Raw genomic sequence first — 27,980 nt, 5'->3', positions numbered from 1 at the left:
CCTGCCAGGGGTGCCATTGATTCACTCAACCTGCTTCGGCTGACTGCCAGGCCGCTCGCATCACCCTCCTGCGGCTAACCGCCAGGCCGCTCGCATCACCCTCCTGCGGCTAACTGCCAGGGGCGCCGCCACTCGCCTCACCGCGCATCACCGCCCTTGCGCTGCCGTCGTACCCCCTCCTTTCAGCTGCACCTGCAAGGGGCGCCACCGCTCACCTCACCCTCCTGTAGATGACTGCCAGGGGCGCCACCGCTTGCCTCACTGCCCCCGCGCCGCCATCCACCCCCCTCCCTTGAGCTGCACCTGCCAGGGGCAATGCCGCGCGCCTCACCCTCCTGCGGCTGACTGCCAGGGGCAATGCCGCGCGCCTCACCCTCCTGCGGCTGACTGCCAGGGGCAATGCCGCGCGCCTCACCCTCCTGCGGCTGACTTCCAGGGACACCGCAGCTCGACTCACCCTCCTGCAGCTGACTGCCAGGGGCAATGCCGCGCGCCTCACCCTCCTGCGGCTTACTGCCAAGGGCGGCACCGCTACACTCACGCCTTCCCGCGCCACAACCCTACCAGGTAACAATATCACCTCACCACCACTTTATGCAATTCTGTATTCTCAACTTCTTACAGAGGCGTACAACCTCATGCAATTATGTCTTCATGCACTGTCTCTCCACTCTACACATCCCCATCATGCTATATTCCTTCACTGTGTACACAACTTACTACACTCAATATCGTCTGTGCAATGTCTGCACTACACACCACGACACACAGTGCATGCTGTGGGGGTCACGTTCAAAACCTTAACACGCCTCTGCGCCACCGCGCCACCCACTGCCTTGCACACCACGCACTGTCATTTCGCCACAATCATTTATGCACACACTACCTCCAACAACAACAACTCTATCTTCTGCATATGCACTCACTCTTCCTACCACTACACACTCAACAAACTCACACACTCGCATACTATTGCCACATCACTCTTACTACACTCAATATCTTCCGCCCCACACCTGCATTACTCGCCAAACACACACGCTCACATACTATTGCCGCATCACATTTCATGGACAGTCATATACACACTCACACACACAACAACAACAACAACAACGCCTATCAGAGGCCACATGCACCTCTGTCATATACATTCTAATAATGTTTACTCATTGACTGGCTTCGGTTTCTAATACTCTTTCTACATATACTTTATTGTCATTTAAGACAGCAGGATCAAACATGTCTCCAAAACAATGATGACGCATTGAACAACTTCAGCACACACAACCACAGATTCCCATCAACACTGACACACCAGAACTCCCTCTCAGACACCACTTCAACAACACACACAAACATCCCCTACCTCAAGTGTGCCATACACCACATAATTGCATGTCACCACATTTAAAAAACGCAGACAAAGAGCCAGAACATCACAGGTGGCAGAGACCGAGAGAGAGAGACCGAGAGAGAGCAACCGATATAGAGAGACCGAGAGAGAGAGAGACCGAGAGAGAGAGAGACCGAGAGAGAGAGAGAGACCGAGAGAGAGAGAGACCGAGAGAGAGAGAGAGACCGAGAGAGAGGGACCGAGAGAGAGACCTAGAGAGAGAGAGAACAAGAGAGAGAGAGACAGAGAGAGAGAGAGAGATCGAGATAGAGAGAGACCGAGAGAGAAAGAGACCGAGAGAGAGAGAGACCGAGAGAGAGAGAGACCGAGAGAGAGAGACCGAGAGAGAGACCGAGACCAAGACAGAGAGAGACACAACATCACAGGCAGCAGAGACACCACAGCAGCATGAGGCACAACATCACAAACAGAGACAAAGAGCAAGAACATCAAGGGTGGCAGAGACCCCAGAACAGCATGCAATGTGCCTTCACGAGCAACGGCAAAGACAAACTACAACAAGGATGGCACACCCTACCAATTTGCTGCTAGCAGCCTTTCACTATGATCCTCACATGGAGTACGATCAACATCCAAATGTTATTATTGGACCCATGGACACAATATGTTGTTACTGTCAAGCCAAGAAATTTAAAAATGAAGCTCCAGGCATGTGCTGTCGGAGTGGAAAAGTTCAACTCCTGCCTCTGGAAACACCGCCACATGACCTTCTTTCATACATGTCAGGGACTTCTTCTGATTCAAAACATTTCCTACAGAACATACGAAAATACAACTCATGTTTTCACATGACATCGTTTGGTGCTACATCTATCGTTCAACAAGTAGGCTTTGAAACTACTTTCAAAGTGCAAGGACAGGTATACCACAGGGCCAGATCTCTACTACCATTACCTGATGAAACTCCCACATTTATGCAAATTTACTTTATGGGCGATGAGCAACACGAAGCCGATCAACGATGCCATTGTATCACCGGCATAAGATGTGATATTGTAGTACGCTTACAACAGATGTTACATCACCACAACCATCTAATTAACACCTTCAAAACATCACTAGAACGCATGCCGACTGATGAATACAAGGTGGTAATCCGAGCGGACAAAACACCAGTGGGTCAACATGAACGTCGCTTTAATGCTCCTCATGTTAACAAAGTGGCGATTGTTATAGCAGGCGACACATTTGATAAACGTGACATAATAATTCAGAGGCGCGCCCATTCCCTGCAACGCATTTCGGAAACACATCGATCGTATGATGCACTTCAGTACCCACTCACATTTTGTGACAGTGACGATGGCTATCACTTCAACATCATGCAAGTCGACCCAGCTTCACATGCACACACAAATAAAATAAAAATTGCTATGGACTTCTACGCCTACAGAATAATGATACGACATGGATCACACAACCACACTTTAAATTGTCAGCAACGTTTTCATCAGATTATTGTTGACGTGTATGCAAAAATTGAGACTGAGCGTCTTCTCTTCATTCGTTTAAATTAAAAAAAAAACTGTGTGTCGATCAATACATACATCTCAGGGATGCTGGTGTCAACGATGGTAACGTTCACAATATTGGAAAAATGATGATTCTACCTGCTACATTCACCGGAAGCCCTCGACACATGCACGGATATGCGCAAGATGCCATGTCATATGTTTGTGCATATGGACGTCCAGACTTTTTTATTACCTTTACATGTAATCCAGCGAGGCCCCAGATTAAAGAACAACTTTCATTTGGACAAGCACCCAGCGATCGCCTGACTTAATAGCCAGAGTCTTCAGACAAAAGCTAATTAAATTAATGAACATCATGACAAAGAGTCACATTTTTGAAGAAACAAGATGCTGGATGTACTCTATTGAGTGACAAAGTGATGGTGCAAAAACAGGCGCTAAACACTGAAAGTGATCACTAACTATAAAGTGACAAGATTGAAAATACAATAAATCAAAAGTGAAGGTGATTTTGGTGACTTAAATAGTGCCAAATAATGTGGTAAATTTAAACGTTGCAACTCCCTGCTCGAACCATCTGGCAGGGACGGTCTCACTGGTCCCCAGAAGGTAGATACGTTTTCTCACAACCCAGGGTGAGCATGTAGGAAAAACAACAGAAAACAGTAATCTAAGTGCAGACAGAAAACATATGTGTGAGTCAATTCACAGGATGTCTTGGCTCGTATGTGCAGCCTACTCACAAGATGAAGGTGGTATATGGGCACCAACAGGTGGCTGGAATATATGAAATCTTCTATACCCAGGCGTTGATACACTCCAATTCAGATTCCAATGCAGTGGTGAAATGCAAAGACAAAGAATGTACCCAGAGTGCAGATCAATGGTATAAAGGGAAATCTTTATACAGGTTCTAAAAATGCGCACGTACAATAACATTGTATTAAAACAGCATGCAGAGTGATCAGGCAGCTGAGCGTGGGTGAGCCCACCGGACACAGAACGGTGGTGGCGGGGTGAGCCACGGCACTATTCGATCTATCCTCTATTCACAAACAAGTGATGCATGCTGTTTTAATACAATTTTATTGTAAGTGCACATTTTTAGAACCTTTATAAAAGATTTACCTTTATACCATTGTGTGCCTTGTCTTGCCTTGCCCTGTCTAGTTTCCTGCAGTTAACCCTTTGTGTACCGAACCGGCTTGTTGGGGACTCTCTCTGGCTCTTGACACCTGGCGTACGGACTTCAACTACGTGTACCTGTCCACCCTTTGACTCTTGGCTTACGGACTCCAACTACGTGCATCTCTCCAATCCCAGACCTTTGGCTTACGGACATCTACTACGTGTATCTCTCCAACCCACGGACACCGGCAAGTATCAGTTTATCCTTTCCCTCATACCCAGACCCAGCAACGCTGATAAATAACCTTCTGGAAAAGCCCCCGCTACTGTGGGTGCATGGCATAGTCCTTCCCACCTCAGTGCCGGGGTCAGGTCACGTTTGTGGGCTCGCGCAAGCGTTACAGTATGCTCAGCCCAACAAACATTGACCCCCTGAGGTGGGCCAAGCCATGACTGACATTACGGAGCCCTTCCAGTACTTAGACACACAACTTTCTGAATTAACCCAGAAATTAGCCGAAGTCACTTTGTTACAAACTCAGTCTCAAATCATTAGGCCAGCAACCTTAACTGCTTCTGCCCCAATGGGAAATATGCAGCAGGAACGACGTCTGCCAACGCCCAATCAGAACGCAGGGGAACCTCTAGGGTGCATAGGTTTTCTAAACCAATGTGACATTCAATTTGAATTAACTCCCTCTCTCTTTTCTACTGACAGATCAAAGGTGGCTTACATTATTGCTTTATTGACCGGAGATGCACTGGCGTGGACATCTCCCATATGGGAATTACAACCTGAACTCATTCAGAATTTTTTTCCATTCAAGAAGGAGTTTCAGCAGGTTTTTGATACCCCCGGTCGTAAGATTACTGCTGCTTCCTCCCTTTTTCATATATCACAGGGTCACCGGTCAGTGGCGAGGTACGCCCTCGAATTCCAGACCGTGGCAGCAGAGACCGGCTGGAACAACGAGGCCCTGACTGCAGCTTTCTGGCAAGGCCTCTCTGAACCCCTAAAGGATCAACTGGCCGCACGTGAGAGACCTACTGCTCTGGAGGACCTGATTGCTACCTGTATAAGAGTAGACCAACGCCTACAGGAAAGACAAAATGAACGCCATTGTCCACGTACATCTGTCACTATGTTTTTTCCTCCTCCTACTTCTCATTCTTATGTTCCAGTTTCTGATACATCCGAACCCATGCAATTGGGTAGCCATCAGCTGTCTTTTGCGGAGAAACAGCGTCGGAGGTTTGAAGGATTATGCCTCTACTGTGGGTTATCTGGACATGTGGCCGATCGCTTTCCCATGCGTCAGGGAAAACGCCAGTGCCCAATAAGGTATGAGGGGATCTCATTGGGTACTGTTACTTCTCTCCCCTCTTCTATGAAAAGATTATCAAAGATAATTATTTTACCTATTATGTTGGAGGGTACAGATTTTCATGTTGCTGCCTTGGTCTTTATCGACTCTGGGTCTGGGGGAAACTTTGTGGACCAGGACTTTGCTACCAAGAATCGGATTCCAATGCTAAGGAAATCCTCACCTATAGGACATGAAGCCATAGATGGACGTCCGCTCTAGCCAGCCTTTATCTCCCTGGAGACCGCGATCCTGACTCCTGATCCTCAAATATCGCTGGATGTCATCCACTCCCCATCCGTACAGATAATCTTGGGTCTCCCTTGGTTACAAATACACATTCCGGTATTTGACTGGACTGATCAACAACCTGTACTATGGTCTGCTCCATACATTCCTTCATGATCCTCTAATTCTCTCTCTCTTGCCGGCCTGGAGACTGCGGATCTCTCTAAGAGTTCCCTTCCAGAAGTTTACCACTAATTCCTAGATGTTTTTGATAAGATCCGTTCTGAAATTCTTCCCCCACTTCGACCCTTCGATTGTCCTATAGATTTGATCCCTGGGGCTGTTCTGCCTAAAGGCAAGTCTTATCCTTTGTCCCTTCCATGTTCTCAATTTATTTGTCATTGTGCACCTTGATGATATTCTCATTTTTCTAAGTCCTTGTCGGAACATATCCATCATACCAAGCTTGTACTCTCTCGTCTTCGCCAGAATCGCCTTTATGCCAAGATGGAGAAATGCATGTTTCATCAAAATTCTACTTCCTTCCTGGGTTATATAATTTCAGAGAAAGGAATCACTATGGACCCTGAGAAGTTGAAGGCGGTAGTAGATTGGTCCAAGCCCACTTCGCTTAAAGCCATCCAGCGATTTCTTGGCTTTGTCAATTATTATCGTAAGTTTATACATACATTCTCCACGGTGGTTGCTCCTATTACTGCTTTGATCAAGAAAGATGCCGATCCTACCTCCTAGCCTCCGGAGGCGTGTCTTGCGTTTGAGTCCTTAAAAAGAGCTTTTACCACCGCCCCTATATTGCATCACCCCAACACTTCTCTTCCCTTCACGTTGGAGGTTGATGCCTCGGACATCGGAGCTGGGGCAGTGATCTCTCAAAGACGTTCTTCTCAAGATCAGCTGCATCCATGTGGTTATTTTTCTAAGAAGTTCTCCCCTGCCGAGATCAACTATGACGTTGGTAATGAGAACTGCTGGCTATCAAACTAGCGCTCCAAGAATGGAGACATCTCCTTGAAGTACCGAGAAGCCTATTCTGATTCTAACTGACCACAAGAATTTATTGTATATAGAAGGCGCTCGACGCCTAGGTTCCCGTCAAGCTCGATGGGCTCTCTTTTTCTCAATATTTAATTATGTAATTTCTTATATTCCTGGTACTAAGAATTTAAAAGCCGATGCTCTATCTCGACAATTCCTGTCTGAAGATAAGTCTGATGAAGTCCCAGAGCCAATCCTTCCCTCAAGATTTATCATTGGGGCCAACTCCTTCGATATCTTGGATACAATTCTTGACGCCCAAACTCAGATTCCTGACACCTTGATAAAGTGCCCTTGCACGAAACGCGTAGGTGCGTTTGTGTTGTCTCTGTTATGGCATTAGCTTGCTAATAAATTGATCTGTCTATTTCGGAGTTTGCCTGGGATTTTTTCCTCATGTTTTTCAATCCTTCCCTGGATGTCATTGGACTGTGCTCTGCCTACCTACTGTCATTCAGATTCCTGAAGGCCTAGAAGTTCCTGACGGATGTCTGTACGCAGAAAAACACCCTCTCTCTCAATCCCCCCCAACCTTTCTCTCCCTCCCACCCACCCCCTCTCCCAAACCACCCCCCACCCACTCTCTCTCTCTCCCAAAACTCCCCCCACCCTCTCCCCCACCCTCTCCCCCACCCTCTCCCCCACCCTCTTCAATCCTCTCCCCCACCCTCCTCCCACCCTCTCCCCCACCCTCTCCCCCACCCTCTCCCCCACCCTCTTCAATCCTCTCCCCCACCCTCCTCCCACCCTCTCCCCCACCCTCCTCCCACCCTCTCCCCCACCCTCCTCCCACCCTCTCCATCCCTCTCCCCACCCTCTCCCCCACCCTCTTCCTCCCCCCCATTCTCTTCCCCCCCACCCTTTCTCTAATCTCTCCCAAACCTCCCCCTACCCTCTCTTCCATTCCTCCCCCCACCCTCTCCATCCCTCTCCCCACCCTCTTCCTCCCCCCCATTCTCTTCCTCCCACCCTCTTCCTCCCCCACACCCTACACTCTCGCTCCCCCCACACTGTCTCTCCCCACCCTCTCCCCACCCTCTCCCCACCCTCTCCCCACCCTCCATCCCGCCCACCCACACAGGAAAAGCATAGAGCTTCCCCACTTTAAAGTGGGAAGTTTGAAAGTTATACAAACCTGAACTGTGCGTGAGTGACATCATCAGCCGGCAACCCAAAAATTAGATGTCTTGTTGTAATTTGAGACTTATTTCGCCGGACTGCGCGCTGCATCTGTGGTGGTCTAGAGTCTTGTCTAGTTAGTCCATTCAATTATCCATCTCAACATTAGGTGGTGGTGGTTATGGTCAGTGCTCGACATACCCAGTCGCCCACTCGCCAGGTGCGAACGGAAATTGACCGGTGGCCAGTTACTTTTCCCTTACTCTGAAAAAAAAATCCCCCTAGCTGATTGGCTAATAGGGCGTGACGCGGAATGGAGCCCTTCCTTCTCTGCAGGGGTAAGTAATGGGAGTGCTGCTGCTCGCCATCTCCTGGCCCTCGCCGTCTCCTGCCCCTGGTCCCCGTGGCTGACTGCCCACCCGTGGCTGCAGGTGGTAGCGGGGGTGTTCCCCCCTTCTCTCCCTGGTCCCCGCTTCACCTGATCCCCGCGGCTGCACACACACACACCAATTGTAGTATAATGTAATACAATAAATAAACTTATGTCAAAAACAAATGTTGTTCTTACCAGGAATGTATTACATTTATTTTATATATATATTTTATTTTAAAGCGGGGTTGGGGGCGGGACTAGGGGTGGGGTTGGGGGCGGGACTAGGGGTGGGGTTGGGGGCGGGACTAGGGGCGGGGTTGGGGGCGGGACAAAGTGGCGAGTAGATTTTTTGGTTTATTTGTCAAGCCCTGGTTATGGTGATGATGTGATAATTCAGGTCCACCCCCTCCTCACAACACTAGATACATGACCACCACTGCTTCCCCTCTTGCTCCTCCGTTTGCTTTCACACAACCGTGCAGCCTCCTAACTAAATTTGTGTTCACGGGGATCACGGGAAGTGTAGTTCCGAAGTGAAGCTGGGTGTCAGGGACATGCGCATGTAGCATAGCCTCCGGTCGCTACTACTTTCCGTGGGCCCTAACAGTATAATTCCTGCTCGGGACAGGTACTGGAGGGGTTAGATTTTCTAATGAGGGCCTAGTGTGCTATTGCAGCCCTGGATATATTTACTGTATCCAGGGGCGGGCCTAGCAACAGCCTGAGGGTGTCAGCCTGGGGGAGGATACTGGTTGGGTCATATGAAAATGTATGATGCCTATCAGTATCAGACCTGCCCTGTTATGGGGCAGGGTTACAAGCACATTCCCCAGGATATATACTGGCAATCTGTGTGTCTCTTTCGTCCCCTGTGGAGTGATAACAACTACCCTGTATACCACTAGGGGATACAGAAGGAGTACCAGAAGGAAACCTAGATGAGCCTCAAGCCTTAAGGTAACCTTCCAGGGAATGAGGACTGCTGTAAATTCTGGGAATATGCAATAAACATCCATTGAACAATCCAAAAGTGTGTTTCACTGCCTTGTGATGAGAGGTGTGTCAGCATGGGCCATCCTGCAGACACAGGATCCTCGCTGACTGGAGGCGCTGCCAACAGAGAATAAGCACCCTGAAAGCCTGTCCTGATTCTCCCCACACCATCGCGGAGCAACTCAGAGCCCTCCTGTTTCCTCACAGGTATACACAGCACTAGGAAACATACAGGTAGCGACCCAATCTCACAGAGGGTAGGGGTAAAGGTGCTACACATAGTAATGTATTGCAATGGTGTCCTTACTACTCATGCGCTTTAAAAAGAGGCTTGGTCACCATAGTGATGATTGGCAAAGTTCTCGGCAGCCATGATTGATTTGGGCAGAGCCCATTGATTGTAATGGTAACTAAGGGCACAGGTCTAAGAATGAGGAAACCAAACTATGCAAGACAACGTGACTGGAATAAAATATCATCATTGAATGAAATGAGCAGAGCTTGGATTTAGACATAGAGAAAGGAATTGAATACATGTCAACATTTGACAATAAGTCATGTTGTTGGGATTGTGAAGGAAGACCCCAAGTGTTTCTTATTAATGTAAGTTATACATTTGTGTTTGCTGCCTTTATTTTGATGGTGCTGCTGCCCTTTCCCCTCTATAGATTATATGGGGAAATGTGGCATCTTTGGCAGTTTCAGCCCCCACCCTAGTATATGTAGTTGTGTGTTTTGCTCTGTGTTCATTTTGCTGCTTGCAGATGTCACTAAATAATGTTTCTGTATTATTTTACGGGCTATTTAAGTGTTCCACCCTAAATGTAAGAATAATGATGCAGCAGTGCCACAGTCCAATTGATTTGACTTAACTCACCAATTATATTTAAGGGACGCCACAAAACATACAGTATCACAGAAATATCTCGAGTTGAAACCTTTGATTCAGATCATGTGTTAAATCCAAGTCTCCAGAATACAGGTTATTTCCAAAGCAACACTGCCACCGTGTGGTCTCTGTTTGAATGGCAGATATGAAATGTTTTGGTGCCTTTAGCTTCATTTTGTGAATTGTTTTGCTTCCGAGACCACCAAACCGATGTGTTTTACACATGTCATCATGTGTGGTTATATTTATGGCCATACGATAAAAACAGAATGTGATAAATATTTGCGATTTACAGTTCTGACAAATTATCACAAAACCACTTAAAACTGCTACTGAAATCTGATGGAACAAATGTTGCTTGGTCTTGTTTTTATACTAAAAGTTGCAATCCCTGATAACAGATTGAACATTGTAACAATTAATTAAATGTAACACCTCCCAACCTATTACCAGCTTTAACGGATTTCTAAATGAATGTTAAAAATATTTAATCCAACACAAGAATATGAGAAATATCACTTGCTGCTTTCAGTAAAACCTTTTTTTTTTTGTTTGTTTTTTTTAAATAAAGTAAACTGAATAAACATGTTCGACAAACGATTAAATAGCCCACTTTATATATGCTAATTAAGTATGCTCGTATCTAACGCTTGCAGCAAACACGGATTGCATTGTCTGTATGTTAACTAACCACAAACTGCACTAGAACATGCCCCATATCAGATGTATTATATACCAAGCAGTGTTAAGGGCATCCTTTAATGCACCATGTGTCTGAGACATGTACATATAATCTGTATTTTAGTGAAGCTCGAAAAATAAATAAGGAAAAATAATCGCATTGTATTAATACCAAATTCCGCTTCGTGAGCACGGATCCAATTCCTAACTGCAGCGTCACCCTGTGGTATGCGGCAGAACTGCAGATTAACTGAATGGGAGTCTCTGCGATTTGTACTTTGTCTGCGGGTCTTCCGCTGGTTAATTGTAACATACAAGTATAGCACACACAGGGCTGGGTAGGAAGCGCTAAAATGCGAAACAGCCATCACATGCTTTGCACACCTTTACAGAAAGTATCACCATGCTATATACTGCAAATCTTTCAGTACAGCTCAGAATGAGAGCTACAAAACAAAAAAATTAAGCGTGCATTAAGTGCAATGTACATTAGAACACAATTTGCATGTGATACTGGTCTTTTATCCCGAACAGATTAAACATGAGAATTATAACTTTTATATTGGTAAGGTGGGTGGCTCTTAGAAGAGCCTTTGTGTTTGTAGGTGGGTGATCAGATCAGGGTTACTTGGCGCTGGTGTACTTGGTGACAGCCTTGGTGCCCTCGGACACGGCGTGTTTGGCCAGCTCTCCCGGCAGCAGCAGGCGCACAGCGGTCTGGATCTCCCGGGAAGTGATGGTGGAGCGCTTGTTGTAATGAGCCAGGCGGGACGATTCCCCTGCGATGCGCTCGAAGATGTCGTTCACAAAGGAGTTCATGATGCCCATGGCCTTGGAGGAGATGCCGGTGTCAGGGTGAACCTGTTTCAGCACTTTGTACACATAGATCGCGTAACTTTCCTTCCTGCTCTTCCTACGCTTCTTCCCATCCTTCTTCTGGGTCTCAGTCACAGCTTTCTTAGAGCCCTTCTTGGCCGCAGGCGCAGACTTGGCTGGTTCAGGCATATTGCGCGATGCTTCCTCTCCAAACTGCAGAGACACTATGTCCAACTCCTAAACTGACCGTTCTGTTCTGACTGACAGATTAAATCTGTCAGTGGTGATATTGGATACCGAGGCTTGAGCCTCATTACTCCAAGTTCTCTTGTTGAGTGTATTGTCGCACTCTTTAGGAAGCTTCTTGATCTGTGTTACTTGCCACAGTTGAGTTGGTTTCACAGGTTCAGCGCTGTGATGGGTCGTGGGTAGCGGTCAAATGGGTTTGCAGAGATCGCAGCAAGCTTCTTGATCAGCGGGTTTGAGTTCTGGTCCAGTTCCTTGTAGAATTTCTTGTTGAGCTTCTTTAGATGTTCATCTAACATCTCGATACCCAGTTCCCTATGAAGGTCTGCTATTCTTGTAGGAAGTGGAGCGTTGGACGCAATCCGCAGCGCCTTGTTCTGTAATTTTTGGAGAGATGATCTTTGATGTTGGTGGCAACCACTCCACACCGGGGAGGCGTATGTCATTGTGGGTCTAATGATCGCCTTGATCACATTGACTTTGCTCTTGATGGGCATGGTCCTTGTCTTCAGCAGAGGGTACAGTGCTGCCAGCTTGGTTGTTGCCTTCTGTTGAATCTTCTCAATGTGGTTTCTCCAGCTTAGTTTGCTATCTAGGATTACACCTAGGTAAGAGCTGTTTGGCTCCCATTTGACAGCCTCTCCGTTGAGGGTGATTGGCGGGTGTGCCTTGATCCTCTTTTTGGTAAACAGTGTAGCTGTAGTCTTGCTGGAGTTCAGTCCTACTTGCCAGTCGCTGTACCATGTTGATAGCATGTCTAGTGCTTTCTGGATGTTCTTAGCTACTTCTTTCTCTCTGAAGGACTGGGAGATGACTGCCACATCGTCTGCGTAGAGTGCCAGTTGAGTCTTGTGGAGGTCTGTGGGGATGTCATTCATGAAGAGGTTGAAAAGGAAAGGTCCCAGGACTGATCCCTGTGGCACGCCAGCGCGGATGGGGCGTGTTGTTGAGAGCTCTTCCCGCACAGCCACGTGGAATGTGCGCTCCCGCAAGTAGCTTGCAGTCAGCTTAATCAGGTAGTTTGGGAATTTCAGGTTGATCATTTTGTGCAGTAGTCCTTCATGCCAAACTCTGTCAAATGCTTTGGCCACGTCCAAGAAGACAACTCCAGTTGATTTGTGGATGTTGAATCCATGGCTTATTATGTCAACGACTCGCAGCAGCTGATGGTTGGTTGAGTGGTCCTTCCGGAATCCAAATTGCTCCTTTAGTAGAATGTTTTTACCAGAGGCAAAGTGGCGGAGGCGCGTAAGAATAACTTTCTCCAGGAGTTTCGACAGTCCAGAGAGCAGGCTTATCGGACGGTAGTTTGCAGGATCCCTCCGTGGTTTTCCAGGCTTTGGAAATACAATGACCTTGGCTTCCTTCCAGGATTGAGGAAAGTCCTGGAGCCGTATGCATGCATTGAAGATTTCTGTGAGGCATTCCATGGCTGCCGGTGGAAGCTTCTTGATGGCCAGGTTGGTAATTCCATCACTTCCTGGTGCTTTGCCATTTGCCAGCTTTTCTGCAAGTTGCATTATCTCAGTCCTGGTGCATCCTTCAAGGGTTTCCGCTTCGGTCTCTGGTAGGTGCTCGGTAAGATGCCTGTTAACTCCTTGCTCAACTTCCCGTGCTATTTTGCTGGCTTGGTTAGGCCTAAAAGTTGTCTCCAGTGTGTCAGCGAGAACCTCTGCCTTGTCCTTGTTGCTACATGCCAGGTGGGTCTGGCCCTGGATCGGTGGATTAGGCTCCTTCTTGCCGGTCAGGCGTCGGGTCATTCTCCAAACAGAGTTGTCGGATTCCTTCAGCTTGGCTGCTGCGGCCTCCCACCTCTCCCCCCGGTGTTGGCTGATTTGCTGTCGCAGTAGTCTGGCAAGTGAGTTGTACTTTACCAGAAGGTCAGGTGTGCGGAACTTTTGCCACTGGCGTCGGGCCCTGTTTTTCTCAGCAATCGCTTGCTTGATCCCGCTCGGTAGGTCGTAGATGGAGCAGCGTTTGAGCATCTGTTTCGGGACGCTGTGCTCTATTGCATGTTGGACTGCGGTAGTAAAGGTGTTAACAGCATCATCAATGTCTCCGTTGGTGTCCAAGGGGCGGGGGTTTGTGATGTTGCTCAACTCTTCTTTGTACAGGCTCCAGTTCGCCCTGGTGAAGTTGTACCTGGGTGTTTGCTGGTGGGTTTCCATCTCGTCGCCAACAGTAATGGTAACTGGGTTGTGGTCTGAGGTCAGTTCCGCCAGGGTTTCCAACTGGACAGAATGTTTCACGTTCTTCAGTAAGACAATGTCCAGGACATCCGGTGTGTGGCTTGCAGTGCCTGGGTAGTGGGTGGGTTCTGTAGGGCCAGCCACTACAAAGTCACTCTCCTTTGAGTAAGCAAGAAGAGCTTGTCCTCTGGAGTTTGCTGTCCTTGAGTTCCAGCACCGGTGTTTGGCATTTAGGTCTCCCCCGATGATGGTTGGGACAGTGGAGTCCAGCAGAGCTTCCAAGTCTCCCAAATGTAGCTTCACCTTAGGGGGGCAGTAGGTGGCAATTAGTCGCAGTGGTCCTGTTGCAGTCTTTACCTGTACTCCAGTGGCTTCAATACTCCGGAGGGGTGGTAGTGCAATCTCATTATGGCTGACCCGTGTGTTAACAATCACAGCCGTCCCACCACCTCTGGCTCCTGTTGCCCGGTCGGTACGGTATACCCTGTGGTTCGCCAGGCTTAGTTTTTGGTTTCCTTGAAGGTGGGTCTCCGAGAGCAGAGCTGCGCATACATTCCTCGATTCCATCAGGTGAAGGAGTTCATCTGTCTTCTTGCTGATACCATTTGCATTCCACATCACGATGACAGAACTGTGTTTAGATGTTGCTGCCATGGTGGTTAGTTTCTGTGCTCCTGAGAAGGGCCGGGATGAGATTCGCTATCATTGTCACAATGGGGTGAATATCCATTCTCGCAATAGCGCTCGCTATTTTAAGGATGATCTCTAGCCAGTTTGTTGGGCTTGCGGTTCCGCCTGCGGGGTCCGGGTTGGCCGCCTCAACGGGGTTGGTGGATGGTGTCCTGAGAGTTTCCGCGTAGGTCTGTCCGTCTGGGTTTTGCATCCTCTGGGTGGATGCCGTGCCTAGGTCTGGGATCAGGTGTTCTGTGGTCCTCTGTCTCTCCGGCGCCAGGCGGGGAAGTTGGTATTGAGTAGTGGGTGTCTTCCTTGGTGCCTGCTCCATCAGGTGGGGTGTCCGCTTTTCCCGTTCCTCTTGCTTTGCTTTTGTGAGGTACGGGCAACCACGGTAGCTTGCCGGGTGTGGGCCTTTGCAGTTTGCACATGTCGCCGGCTCCTTCTTCCTATCTCGTGGGCATTCCTTGGAGTTGTGGTTCTCTCCACAACACACACAGCGTGGCTTCTGGTGGCAGAATGCAGAGGTATGCCCGAGCCGTTGGCAGTTGAAACACATGGTTGGGCCTTTTCTGCCCTTTGGCGCTTCTGTGGTTACCACACAGCTACAGAGCTTGGTAATCTTGGTAAGATCTGCAGGCTGGCTCTCCGGGGTTTCTGCCAGTGTGACAATAAACAAAGGGAACTTCTTGGTCTTGTCCACCGGGGATGTCAATTGGGCTACGCTCTTGACTGGAAGTCCATGTTCCGCGAGGTCTTTAGGCGCGTCAGTGGGAAGGTGTAGTATTCTATGCCCTGCTTTGCAAAGCAGTCCGTTAAGCTCCGGTAGTCGTCCACAGTTGTGGTAGTGATCTTTGCGTGGTTCGCCCGTGGTTTAACTACAAACGGGGAAGTGCAGTGCTCGGTGAGGATGTCGACAAGGTCCTTGTGGGTCTTCATATTCCTAACCATTACCGGTGGTATGCGAATCTTTTTGGGTGGGAGTGCAGTCTCTTCATCGTTGCACCTGGGCCCTGAGCAGTCATCGGCATTAGCAAGTGGCTCGAAGCGGTTTGATGTTTTGATGCCTTGGTCTTCCTTGTGCTTCTGCATCTTTGTCTTTGCTACCGATGGAGGGGAAGAACCATTGGAGCTATCAGAGTTTGCTCGCCCTCTCTTCTTCACTAAAGTGTTGTCCATGTCTTCTGCAGCATCATGTATTGCAGTCTCCATAGGTGGCCCATTTGCCTCTGCCATAATAAGGCGCAGACCAGAGCCACGCACCCGCACGGCGGCGGGCACACGGCACAAATCAGAGCCACACGCACGGCGGCAAGCACACTGCACAAATCAGAGCCACGCACACGGCGGCGAGCACACGGCACAAGTCAGAGCCACGCACCCGCACGGCGGCGAGCACACAGCACAAATCAGAGCCACGCACCCGCACGGCGGCGAGCACACAGCCCAAATCAGAGCCACGCACCCGCACGGCGGCAGGCACACGGCCCAAATCAGAGCCACACACACGCACGGCGGTGAGCACACGGCCCAAAGCACGCAACGCAGGGAGCAAAAGCACACGGCGCAGGGGGGGGCACGGCACCAAGTTCAGGGGGGCACAGCACAGAGCGCAGGGGGGGCACAGCACAGAGCGCAGGGGGGGCACAGCACAGAGCGCAGGGGGGGCACAGCACAGAGCGTAGGGGGGAGCAGAGAGCACAGGGGGGAGCACAGAGCACAGGGGGGAGCAGCACAGAGCACAGGGGGGCACAGCACAGAGCGCAGGGGGGCACAGCACAGAGCGCAGGGGGGCACAACACAGAGCGCAGGGGGGGCACAGCACAGAGCACAGGGGGGCGCAGCACAGCACACAGGGGGGGGGGCACTGAGCACTGGGGGGGCACAGAGCACGGGGGGGGGGGGCACTGAGCACTGGGGGGGCACTGCACTAAACAGGGGGGGGCACAGCACTAGGCAGGGGGGGGGGGGGCAAGGCCGGGGGTCACAGCAAGTCGCAGCTCTGGGCTCAGTACTGCACACAGAACTCAGCATACAGTGCAATAAAGCTATAAAGCAAAGCGATGGGCAATGACCCACGTGGCAGCAGCAGCTCTCCCACACGTGGCAGCAGCGGCGGCTCTCCAAACGGGCCAGTCAATACATCCCCGACTGAAACTCTGGAAAGTGGTGTCGGCGGCGGGCGCTGTGATGGGAAGTGACCCACTCGAGGAGTCATCAGCCTCTCCGGTCAGTTCAAAAGACTCAGTCAGACTCCTATCTCTAATGTATCAATCTATGTCCAACTCCTCCCCCAGCAGCTCTATTTATAGGCATCGTATGCAAAGGAGCAGCCCAAGTCTTCTGTTCTTCTACTGGCTGATTTTGTTATGTGACATTTTATGACATCATCAGATGTATTGCAACTACGATGATTGGTGGATACAGGATTCTGGAACTGATTGGCTTATTTCAAAACTGACCAATCACAGGGGAGTGCTGCTGCTGTATAAGTGTATAAATAAGGGTACAGGGGGCGGGGTTTGTTATTTCTCTCGCTGTCACCGCTGCACTGTGACAGATACTGTACACGATGTCTGGAAGAGGCAAACAAGGCGGGAAAACTCGCGCTAAGGCCAAGACTCGCTCATCTCGGGCCGGGCTGCAGTTTCCAGTCGGCCGCGTGCACAGACTACTCCGGAAGGGGAATTATGCTCAGCGTGTGGGTGCCGGAGCCCCGGTCTATTTGGCCGCAGTGCTGGAATACCTGACCGCTGAGATCCTGGAGTTGGCCGGTAACGCCGCCCGGGACAATAAGAAGTCCCGCATCATCCCCCGGCACCTGCAGCTCGCTGTGCGGAACGATGAGGAGCTGAACAGGCTGCTCGGAGGGGTTACCATCGCCCAGGGGGGTGTCCTGCCCAACATCCAGGCCGTGCTGCTGCCCAAGAAAACCGAGAGCCACAAACCGGCCAAGAGCAGCAAGTGAGCTTCACCCCGAGACCAGGAGCAGAGACCCCCAGATACCCAACACAAAGGCTCTTTTCAGAGCCACCCACAATATCAAAAAAGAGTTACATTATTTCATATTTGCTGCAGGGAGATAGAAATATATCTCAATATTATAAGTTGGTTTTAATTGTTAATGCTGTTTTGCTAATGTTAGCTCACTTTATATTTTAAATGTTTAATAGTTAAAGTGCATGTGTGTGAAGGTGTCAGTGCTGTTGAGAGAAGCACCAATGATTTGATATAACACTGCAGTTGATACACAAAGGAATAGAAGTAATCATTTGGAAACTGATATTGGCTTTCCCTGTAATAAGAGGTTTGGGTTCAGTTAGACGTGTAGTCACTGCTATAGATTTGTAACTTGAGGGGGAAATCTGTATTTCATACCATGAAGACACTTCAATATAGAAGTTGCGGTTATTCATTAGAATAAAAGACCTCTTGAAACTATATGCCACACGGTGGCGCTGTTGTGTTACAAACGGTATCTTCATTACTTGCATTGTAAATTCTAAAACCTGTTTTAAAATCGGATACAAATTAGCAAGGCATTAAACTGCATTCTAGTGATATAGATTAATGATATTTAGAGATTACATAAAAATATAAAGACTGGCAAGCCAGAGCAACATTTGTCAGAACAATTAAAAAATGAATTGCATTCAACCAACTGTTGAAAGATTTCCCTCAAACCTGCAAAATCAAAAAGGCTTAAACTAATTGATTTGGATGTGTTAGAAAAAAGTATAATGATTGTATAGAAAGACAGCAACACAAAGAGTTTAGGTAATGTCACTAAAGAAGTACCCATAATGGTGCCCTCGCATGTGTACCAATAATATAATATGGCAGATGTAACAGGACTAGTTCAGGGACAGGCCTATTGTAAACCAAACAAATAACATTAATGCCCCTAATTTATTGACTAGGATCCAGTTGAATAATTAAAATACCTTATGATGGTTAATAATATAAAAAAAAATTGGGGCTAGATAGGCACATAACTAGAACACTAAACAGATGACAAAAGTATAGAAGGTTATCATATAAGATGTACGTGGGCGATCAAATATGAGTCCTTATATTTCTTATTCAGTCTCAGTAATGCAGCTAATTACTGATGAGTATAGGCAGCCAATATAATTAACACAATCATTGAAGTTTGGGGGTTATGTAATAATATTCCAATCACTACCCTGAGCTTCGTGCATGTGCAGTAGCTTAGACAGAGCGGTGGTCATTGCAGTTTAGCTCCGCATGGGAACTACAAACACCAGAATCCCCAAGGGCTGCTATTCAGATGGGGAAATACAGCCAATAAGGCTGCAGTATCCCAGAGGACTGTGAAAGATACATTTGGTGCACTGCAGGGACCACGCCAATCGGAAGAGGGAGCAGAAGCAGAGAGGTAGTGTCCAGAGAGCTGTGTTTCCCTGGACTAGGCTTTGTTTGCCCCTTAGGCCCAAGCAGGGCCGCAAACAGAAATTGTGAGGCCCAGGTAAAATATTTTAAGCAGGCCCCCCCCCCGTGTCGTCAGTACTGTGAGTCCCCCTGAATTTTACACCTCACAAGCCCCCTCTCTTCCCCCCCCCTTCCCATGTATTTCTCTCCCTTCCATCTAGCCCCCTCTCACTCTCCCACCTTGCATGTTTTTCTCTCCCCTGTGTCTCACTCTTACTCCTTCTTTTACTCACTCGCACCTTCTCTCCTCTCCCTCCAACAATTACCGCACGGTCAGTCATTCCCCCCCTCATCCCGAACCCCCAAATATATTCAACCTCCCCCACCCCCCAAATGCATACAAAAAACAACCCTCCCCAATCCATATAAAAAATATCCCCAAGCCCCCCAATACATATAGCAAGCTCACCAATACATATAAACACCCCCCCCCCCTATACATTTAAAAATACAGACTTACCATGGGTCAGGCCAGACCCGGTGTCTGCGGGTGTCCGCTTGCTGGGGGGGCCCGGCTGGCAGTGCAGATTTCCCATGACCTCGGGCCAGGCCCTGCTGCTGGTTTCGGCTGGGCCCTGGCTCTAAGCTGCCTATATGCCTCTTCCATTCCCTGCCCCACGCCACCGTTCTTCCACTGCCGTTGCGCAACAGGGCTCTCTGACATCAGCACGCTGGAAGTGAGCTTGGCCCAGCTTCCGGCGTGCCGCGCGCTTATGTCAGAGAACCCCATCGCACGCCTGCAGTGAAATCTTCATGGCGTGAGACAGAGATAAGAAGAGGCTTAAAGGCAGCTGAGAGTCGGGGCCCAACTGCGACCAGCAGCAGGTCCTGCCCAGAGGTCGGGGAAATGTGCAGCGCTGGCCAGTTAGCCGGGTATCCCCCGCCAGTGGGCCCAGGTCACCAGCGCCGGCAGACCACCCCACCCCCAACCCCGTTGGCGGCCTTGGGCCCAAGGTAGGCCCTGAGACCCTAAATATATTGTGGCTGCTTCGGACCCATAGATAGGGACACTGCCCCAATTAGAGTCTATAATGTCAGCGACACAGTGACGCCGTGTAATACTTGCGGCCAGTGGTCTTGGACCAGAACGCCACCGCAAGATAAGAGACTCTCTTCAGAGTGGGACCCTCCAGCCAGAGTCCACACCACTTATAGGTGGACGCCATCACTGACTGTGACGGCGTGGGACCGGAGAGACCATTTATACAGTTGGCGATACCGGGTGCCGGAGCAGCCGCAGGTACCACAGACAACAAGTGCTAATCCTGATCGGAACCTTGTTCCGGGCGCCCTTATCATGGGAGACCAGGAACTTTTAACACCATTTATATATTACCAGGATCATACATTAGGCAAAACATTATAGTAAAAACAAAGTGTATTATATTTAGGTAAACCCACATACAACAAGAAGAATTACACAAGAAATGGTTACAAATACACTTACTGGGGGTCCGGGGGAAACATCTAGGCTTTCCTAGGTGTAGGGCGCCCACTAGGATGAGCTTACCCTGACCGGGATATACACCCGGTAATCCTTGTCCTCTTTTCGTCTTGCAATCCCAGCCGTGAACTTGGTTCTCGAGTCTGACTTAGTCTCAGGAGGGCAAACTTTTCAGGCTTCAAAACGAATCCGGTTGCTCTGCTATTTCGAACAGAGCAATTTTGAAAAGCCCACCTTAGCTATATCGACACAAGTCACTAGATGGTCTCTGTCACAGGAGAACAGGTATTTACCCCTTTATAACGGGATCCTTCACTGAGCAAAACAAGATAGTAAAACAAATTGTCATTTATTCCATAGAAACAGACGTACACACAATGGATTACAAAATACAGAAGAAAACAAACTTACGTGGGAATGGGCTACAAAACTAGACTTTCCTATGTAAAAAATAACAGAAAACAAAGTATTTAGGTTGACCGGGACTTGGCGCAAAATGTCCTGGAACTCAAATTGGCATGAAGTTCCGGAACTCAAATTGGCATGAAGTTCTTTCCTCCGGAGAAGCCGAAATCCCTTGACTGAGAGTTAGCACCAAACGTCCTGGAACTGTTTTCGGCTTGCAATCCCAGCCATGACTGCTACATTCTCCTCTAAGAACTTGGCCCCGAAAAGGGGGACTTAGAAAATATTTTTAGTTGAAATGTCTGAATCCGTCTCACTGCTATATCTCCAAGAGTATATTTTGGTTGTTTCAAATTTACTGCCTGCTGGGGTCACAAAAAACACAAAACACACACAGCGCACCGGGGATTAGTTACCAAACATAACAGATGATAGACACAAAAATGTGAAAAGAGCCTCTGTTAAGTATTAAAAAGGTACTTTTAATAAATGAAGAACAATCTAATAGACCACACATCATAATAATAATAATAATAATAATAATAATAATAATAATAATAATAATAATAATAATATACTGCCCTAAAATAGGAGCAAGCACTCACACAAATACCATATGAATGGAAACCCTGAGGTTACACACAGACCCTTGATGCAATACTGAGCTGCACATTACATGAACAGACACAGACGCTGGGCCAAGGACTGAAATGGGGGATGCAGCACTCACCAGAGTTGCGCAAACTGGAACAACATGCAGGAGCAAAATGTTCCTGACAGCCCCAGCCGTGGAGATGATACAAACAGCCCGCCCTTCCTGGTATGCAGCTACTGCCTCAGCCAATCAGCGCAGCGCATAAGAGTGACCTCTCGTGACCTCTGACAAAGCACTTGGGTGCGAAACGCTTGCTGTAGGAAAAAGATCGTGAACTCACCAGAGAAAATAATTAAAAGGTCTTTATTATCCTACATAAAAATAGAGACAGATCTATTCTTGTATGTTCCCTATTCTTATCTGCACAATCCTGGCTTTAACTTTGCCCACACAATAAAAACCCTCACAGCTTTTGGACATACTGTAGCTGGAGCACCTCCTGAACCCCTATACCTGGTTCAGGGTGACTTGGGCATGGTCTGGGCACCTCACCTTATGCTAGGGACCCCGGGACATTCTGGGGGTACCTTGATTCATCATGCCCCTTTAACTTTTCCAGTTTGTGCTGAAGCAGGGAACCCTGGGGGTGAGTCGCAAGAACATTTCCAGGGTTTGCCAGAGCACTGTGCTTCAATGTGCCTGAGAATATTACCTGATTCCTGGTTACATCTTTGGGGTATCCCATAACTCGGGATTCTCGCTAAATAGCAACAATCTTTGAAAATGATTGAAGTTTATCCGCAAAACCCACCCTCAAACTCCCAGCCTCGCTCGCTCTGCTGCCCAGCACCCCTGGAAAGGCAAAATACAAAAAATACTGAATTGTCACATAATTTATACAGTGTCAGAGATGCATACATGGCAATTGGGTAAAAGAGCTGTCACTATGATCTTTACACATGGAGCAGAGGTAACCAAGTTCTCTTAAACTTTATTATTGAGCCTGGTTACCCCCTCACCATCACACAGGATACCCACTTGGAGGAGCTTACCCTGATCGGGATATACACCCAGTTATCCTGGTCCTCTTTTTGGTTTACAATCCCAGCTGTGACCACTACGTTCAATTTTCAGAACTTGGTCCTCGCGTTTGTGAGGAAGACTTTCCGAGCTTCCAAACTAAGCCGGTTGCTCTGCTATTTTGAACAGAGCGATTTTGAAAAGCCCACCTTTTCAAAATTGCATGCGCGACGGGAGCGGAGATGGTGGCATCGTTTGAATGCTCCGCTAACCGCCGGCAAAATAATTAATAAAACATACAATTTACGAACTCAGTTGGGAAAAACTTATATACAGCAGGATAGAAGAACATATAGAGATGACAACGACAAGGCAAAAGAATAAAAGGAAGGTGGACGTGCAGCATATTTTGCGGGAGCCGGCAAGGCACGAGAGGAAGATAATATGGCGGTCTCCGATACAGACTCTGCAGCAGAGACAGAGGGAGCCTTGGCAGAGCAACCAGGGACCATTAAAAGAGAAATAGCTCAGCTCTTAGCGGACCTAAAAACCTTCTTTTGGGGGGAGGTTGAAAACTTGCGCAAGGACATCTGGAGCATTGGCACAAGCACTAACGAGCTGGTGTAAAAATGGAAGCAAGCACAAGGTGCCAGAGGGAAGCCGTCGCCAAGATAGGGGTGCTAGAAAAGAGAGTGGCCGAGGCAGAACTGCGCATGGACAGGTGCCACAGAGCCCTGCGGTCCCAGCCTCTGTCAAATATCCCCCCACGCGATGTGATCCTCCGTCTTCATCACTATAGGACAAAGGAGGAGATCTGTAAAATTACCAGAACAACCCCCCCCGGTTTCCTTTGACGGAATCAAAATGGCCATATTCCAGGACATTTCTCCGATAACTCTGGCGAGACGGAGAGCCCTACAGCCAATTACAAGGCTTTTGAGGGACAGGGACATTTGTTACCGGTGGGCCTTCCCATTCGCCCTGCTTGTGATAAAGAATGGCTGGCCCCATACACTTAACACATCTCAGAGGGAGAGACGTTCCTCAAGAAGATTGGCATCGCCGAAAAAACCCACTTACCCAGAGGTCCCGGAAGAGTGTCCTTCTCAGTCGAGGGACAGGAAGACTGTGAGCGCGTCGGCCGGGAAGCGGAAAGAGAAGGCGGGGGAGTGGATCCCAAGTGCCAATTAAGCCTTAAAGGGCCAGCCTCGTTAAGCTGTTGTAAAAAGTTTTAAACCCGTTAACAGTGCATTGCCTTGGAGGGAGAGCCATGTGAGAAGCTGCAGCAGCCGCTCTGTCCCCCGGAGGACGAATGGGGGCTCTGTGAGGCTGGGAGGAGACGACATGGGCAAGGCAACAAGAGAAAGCAGGTTGAGCAAAAATGGCGGCGAGGCACAGAACCCATGAAGAAGGGGGGAAGGCGCGAAGAGGATCATGGTGGAGGTTGTTTTGGCGCGAACCCTCTGTATGTCTGCTGAGCCTGCCTTCAGTCACGCCCACCACCGCTTAAAGACAGCCCCCTGGGGGACACTCCAGATGACGTCAGGCGGAGGTCCTTAATGGAGATACGGCGAGGGCAAGATGACGCGGGTGGAGAGTCAGGCGACCTCCGGAAGAGGAGCTGAGGGACGGAGGGGGAACTCTCTGGTGGGGATGCGCGTATTCCGCCGCCGGGGAGCTGTGGGAGGCTGGGGAAGGGGGAGGAGGGGGCATTGCCAGAACTCGGACAACGTAAGGTGGTCTGGCCCCGAAGGAATGCCTCTCCAAGCAGGTCCCACACAGAGGCGGTGAGAGGGGGACGCAAATGGGAGGGAGGGTGGGGACAGGGTGGCAAAAATATAAAGCGAGATCAGAGGGACTGCGATGATGGGAAGGAATGGAAGACAGAGGGTGAGGATTAGGGAAGTTTGTCTCAGCAGGGAGAGGGGGAGTTGTGCATCACATAGAGATGAGAGGCTTCATATACTCCAAGGTAGTTCAACAGTTATAGAATACACAAATAGTTAAGGATGTATAGTTGGCATCGTTAGTTCGTTTAATTGAGTTAGTAATTACAGATAATAAAGATAGTTAGTATAGTTTCAGATTTGCCGGTGGGTGGGGGTGGAGGGCCTCCAGTTCCACCCGTAGGCATGCGCTGGTGGGACAGAGCCATTTGTCTAGCCTGCAGTTCTGTCAAAGTCCCAGAGACTCATGGGCGGCTACTGCGCCTGGACCAGTAGGAGGGAGGGTCCAAGGCGTAGGTGGTACCCCCCGGGCACCAAACCCTAGGTCTACAGAGACCAAAATGGTTTCTTGTTCATGTATATATGATGTTTGTTTTCCCTGTCAACCCTATATGTGTATCCCGTCCTCCACACCTGATTTCCCCGAGGAGGCAGAAGAGGCGCAGATGCAACAAAGAGACAATACAGACGGTCCTGGTACTACAGCTGGCCACAAAAACTGGGTAGGAGAGGGTCATATAGATCACACAGAGGTCCATTCCACAGATACACATGGCAATAACATTTATATCTAGCGGGAGACTTTAATAAGGTTAATGACCCACGGATAGATAGGTCCCCAAAGCAGCAGAGAGACAGAAAGGCGAGCGCTTCGGCTCTGCAGGAAGGGCTCCATAGAGGGAGCCTTGTGGATATATGGAGGGAACAACACCCTGGCGAGCGTAGTTACACATTTTACTCACATCCTCACGAGTTACAGTAGGATCGACCACTTCTTTGTGTCAAACAGAATTGTTCCACAGATTTCCGATACCAAAATACATGACATTTCATGGTCGGATCATGCATCGATAGAGCTAAGGAGCACACAAATTAGTCCGATTAGCCCAGGAGAAAATTGGAAGCTTAATGAGTCGCTGATTAAGATACCGGACTTAGCACAGTCGGTTAAGGACGAGATAAGGCAGTTTTTCCAAATCAACATCGGCAGTGTAGAATCCCACACAACAGAATCCGGAATAGGCAACCAAATTACAACATACATGCAATTAGGACACTAACAGGAGAAACATCATCCAACCCCAAACGTATAGTGGAAGAGTTTAAAACCTATTATGAACGGTTATACAATGGGCTGCAGGTGGCTCATAGCTCAAAGACGAGCGGCGCGCTGCGGATGTTCCTGACGGAAGCAGCATTAACGCGGTTGGACGGGGTGGAGGCCCTTCAGACAGATTTTACGTTAGAGGAGCTAACAGAGGTTGTTAAAAACCTGAAGTCCTCTAAGGCCCCGGGACCGGATGGGTTCTCCAATCTATATTACAAGAAGTTTAGTGAGATCTTGGCCCCATGCATGCTTAGGCTATTTAATGGGGTTCTAGCTGGGGAGCCCTTCACAGAGCAGATGCTCCAGGCGTCAATCTCCTTGATTCATAAAAAAGATAAAGATCCCACAAATTGTCAAAGTTACCAGCCGATATCTCTGATCAATTCGGATGTCAAAATCTATTCTAAATTATTGGCCAATAGTGCTTTCCTGCCGAGGCTGATCCACCCAGATCAGGTTGGCTTTGTTCGAGATAGGCAAGCGGCCGACTATACCAGGAGGATTGTAGATATAATTGACTTTATCAATGCCAACAAGATCCAGGGACTAGTGTTAAGCTTGGACGCGGAGAAAGCCTTCCACAGGAAATACTGGCCATACCTGGAGGCCACGCTTGGGGAATTTGGGTTCGGGGGTAAATCATAAGGGCAATAATAGCATTGTACACAGCTCTGGCGGCCAGAGTGATCCACCAGGGCTTCCCCTCAGAGCTGTTTAAAATTGAAAGTGGTACAAGACAGGGATGCCCTCTATCTCCATTGTTGTTCGCCTTATGCATGGAAATACTAGCGGCACAGATCCGTAGTAATCCAGATATAGCTGGAATTAAAATTCGCACACAAGAGCATAAAGTGGCATTGTATGCTGATGACATTATTTTAACGATTGCAAAGCTGCTTACCTTGCTACCCAACCTGTTCGACCTGGGGAGATTCAAAAGGATTTCTGGTTTCAAAATTAACCGGGCAAAGTCTGAGGCTCTTAGTTTGGACATCCCAAAAGAATTGGAGAAATTAATAGAAATTAACTTCAAATTTAAGTGACAGCCCAAAACTATAAAGTACCTGGGGGTGCACCTCACAAAGCAGGTGTCATCTCTCTATCAGGCAAATTATCCCAGTCTGTTGAGGGCCTTGAAGAAGGACCTCAAGGACTGGTCCGCATATGGAATTTCATGGATTGGCAGAGTATATAGTGTAAAGATGTACCTTCTGCCCCGATTATTGTATCTGTTACAGACTCTTCCGATACCCGTGGTGAGATCTGAAATTAGAGCGTTGCAAGACTCAATATTTAAGTTTATTTGGAAGAACAAGCAACCTCGGGTTAGAGCGAAAATTATGCAAAGTCCTAGGGAGGCTGGGGGCCTGGCGGTACCTTGCTTGTTATCTTATTATAAAGCGGCGCAATTATGCCAAATTACACAATGGCACACAGACCCAGAGCTGAGAAGGTGGGTGGCACTGGAGAGGGAGATGTGCGCCCCACTGGAGTTTAGGGACTTAATTTGGTACCCAATATCAAGAATAAAGGACCTGAAAAGGCCGCTGGCCTCGGTACTCAACTCTGTGTCTGTCTGGGAAGTGGCTAAAGTTAGTTGCTCATTGACCTCAAAACACACTCTAATGGTCCCTTTGTATGGTAACCCAGATTTTGCTCAAGGGTTAGAAGGCAATAATTTCACCCTATAGAGGCAGTTGGGGTTTGAGAGGTTGAAAGACCTGGAGGGGAGGAACGCTATCAAGTCATTTGACCAATTAAAGTCGGAAAAGGACATCCCCAACACAGAATTTCTTAGATACCTCCAGGTCTGGGCATTTTACACTAAGCACTCTGTGAGACCACCACTAACCAATTTTGAAAAGCTCTGTGTGCGGGGCTCCGACACACGGGGACTAATTTCTGCCTTATACAGAGAAGTGGTTGTCGCCGAAAGAGACGGTACACACAGACCCCGATTCATGACACAGTGGGAGACAGACTTGGCAGGGTCACTAGAAGACGAGGACTGGATGGAAATATTCAAGGCGGCTGCCAGTAGCTTGATTTGCATGGCATTAAAGGAGAACTCATATAAGGTACTGATGAGGTGGAATCTCACTCCAGTTAGATTGGTTAAATTTGTCCCAGGATTTTCCCCGCTTTGTCCTAGACGGTGCTGGGAACAGGGGGAACTGGTGCACATGCTGTGGTCCTGTCCTCGAATCGCGCCCCTATGGTGTCAAATCAGAGATTGGTTGCAGAGGATTTTGGGCCTCCCAATTCAGCTAGACCCGTGGCTATTCCTGTTAGGCAGGCCTACAAAGGAAGTATCGAGAACGGGAAACAAATTAATTGCACATTTTGCAACGGCCATGATGTGCG

General features: G+C 48.6%; 2 protein-coding genes across 2 annotated transcripts; one reads left to right on the top strand and one right to left on the bottom strand.

The window, feature by feature from the left end:
- Positions 1-11,347: 11,347 nt before the first annotated feature.
- On the bottom strand, positions 11,348-11,728 carry LOC142469227 (histone H2B 1.1-like). Its single transcript, XM_075576183.1, has one exon. It carries the CDS (start codon positions 11,726-11,728, stop codon positions 11,348-11,350), a length of 381 nt encoding a protein of 126 aa, XP_075432298.1.
- A 5,490-nt stretch (positions 11,729-17,218) lies between these two features.
- LOC142469293 (histone H2A type 1-like) lies at positions 17,219-17,662 on the top strand. The gene has a single exon (XM_075576224.1). The coding sequence runs from the start codon at positions 17,219-17,221 to the stop codon at positions 17,612-17,614; it is 396 nt and encodes a 131-aa protein (XP_075432339.1). The 3' UTR covers positions 17,615-17,662.
- The last annotated feature ends 10,318 nt before the right edge of the window (positions 17,663-27,980 follow it).

The sequence above is a fragment of the Ascaphus truei genome, chromosome 18 (assembly GCF_040206685.1).
Source record: "Ascaphus truei isolate aAscTru1 chromosome 18, aAscTru1.hap1, whole genome shotgun sequence".
Lineage (NCBI taxonomy): Eukaryota > Metazoa > Chordata > Amphibia > Anura > Ascaphidae > Ascaphus > Ascaphus truei.
This window is presented reverse-complemented; position numbering and strand designations above follow the sequence as displayed.

Bases quoted from the DNA above. Each gene is read 5' to 3' on its own strand.
- LOC142469227 (XM_075576183.1), bottom strand. From the start codon at position 11,728: ATGCCTGAACCAGCCAAGTCTGCGCCTGCGGCCAAGAAGGGCTCTAAG.
- LOC142469293 (XM_075576224.1), top strand. From the start codon at position 17,219: ATGTCTGGAAGAGGCAAACAAGGCGGGAAAACTCGCGCTAAGGCCAAG.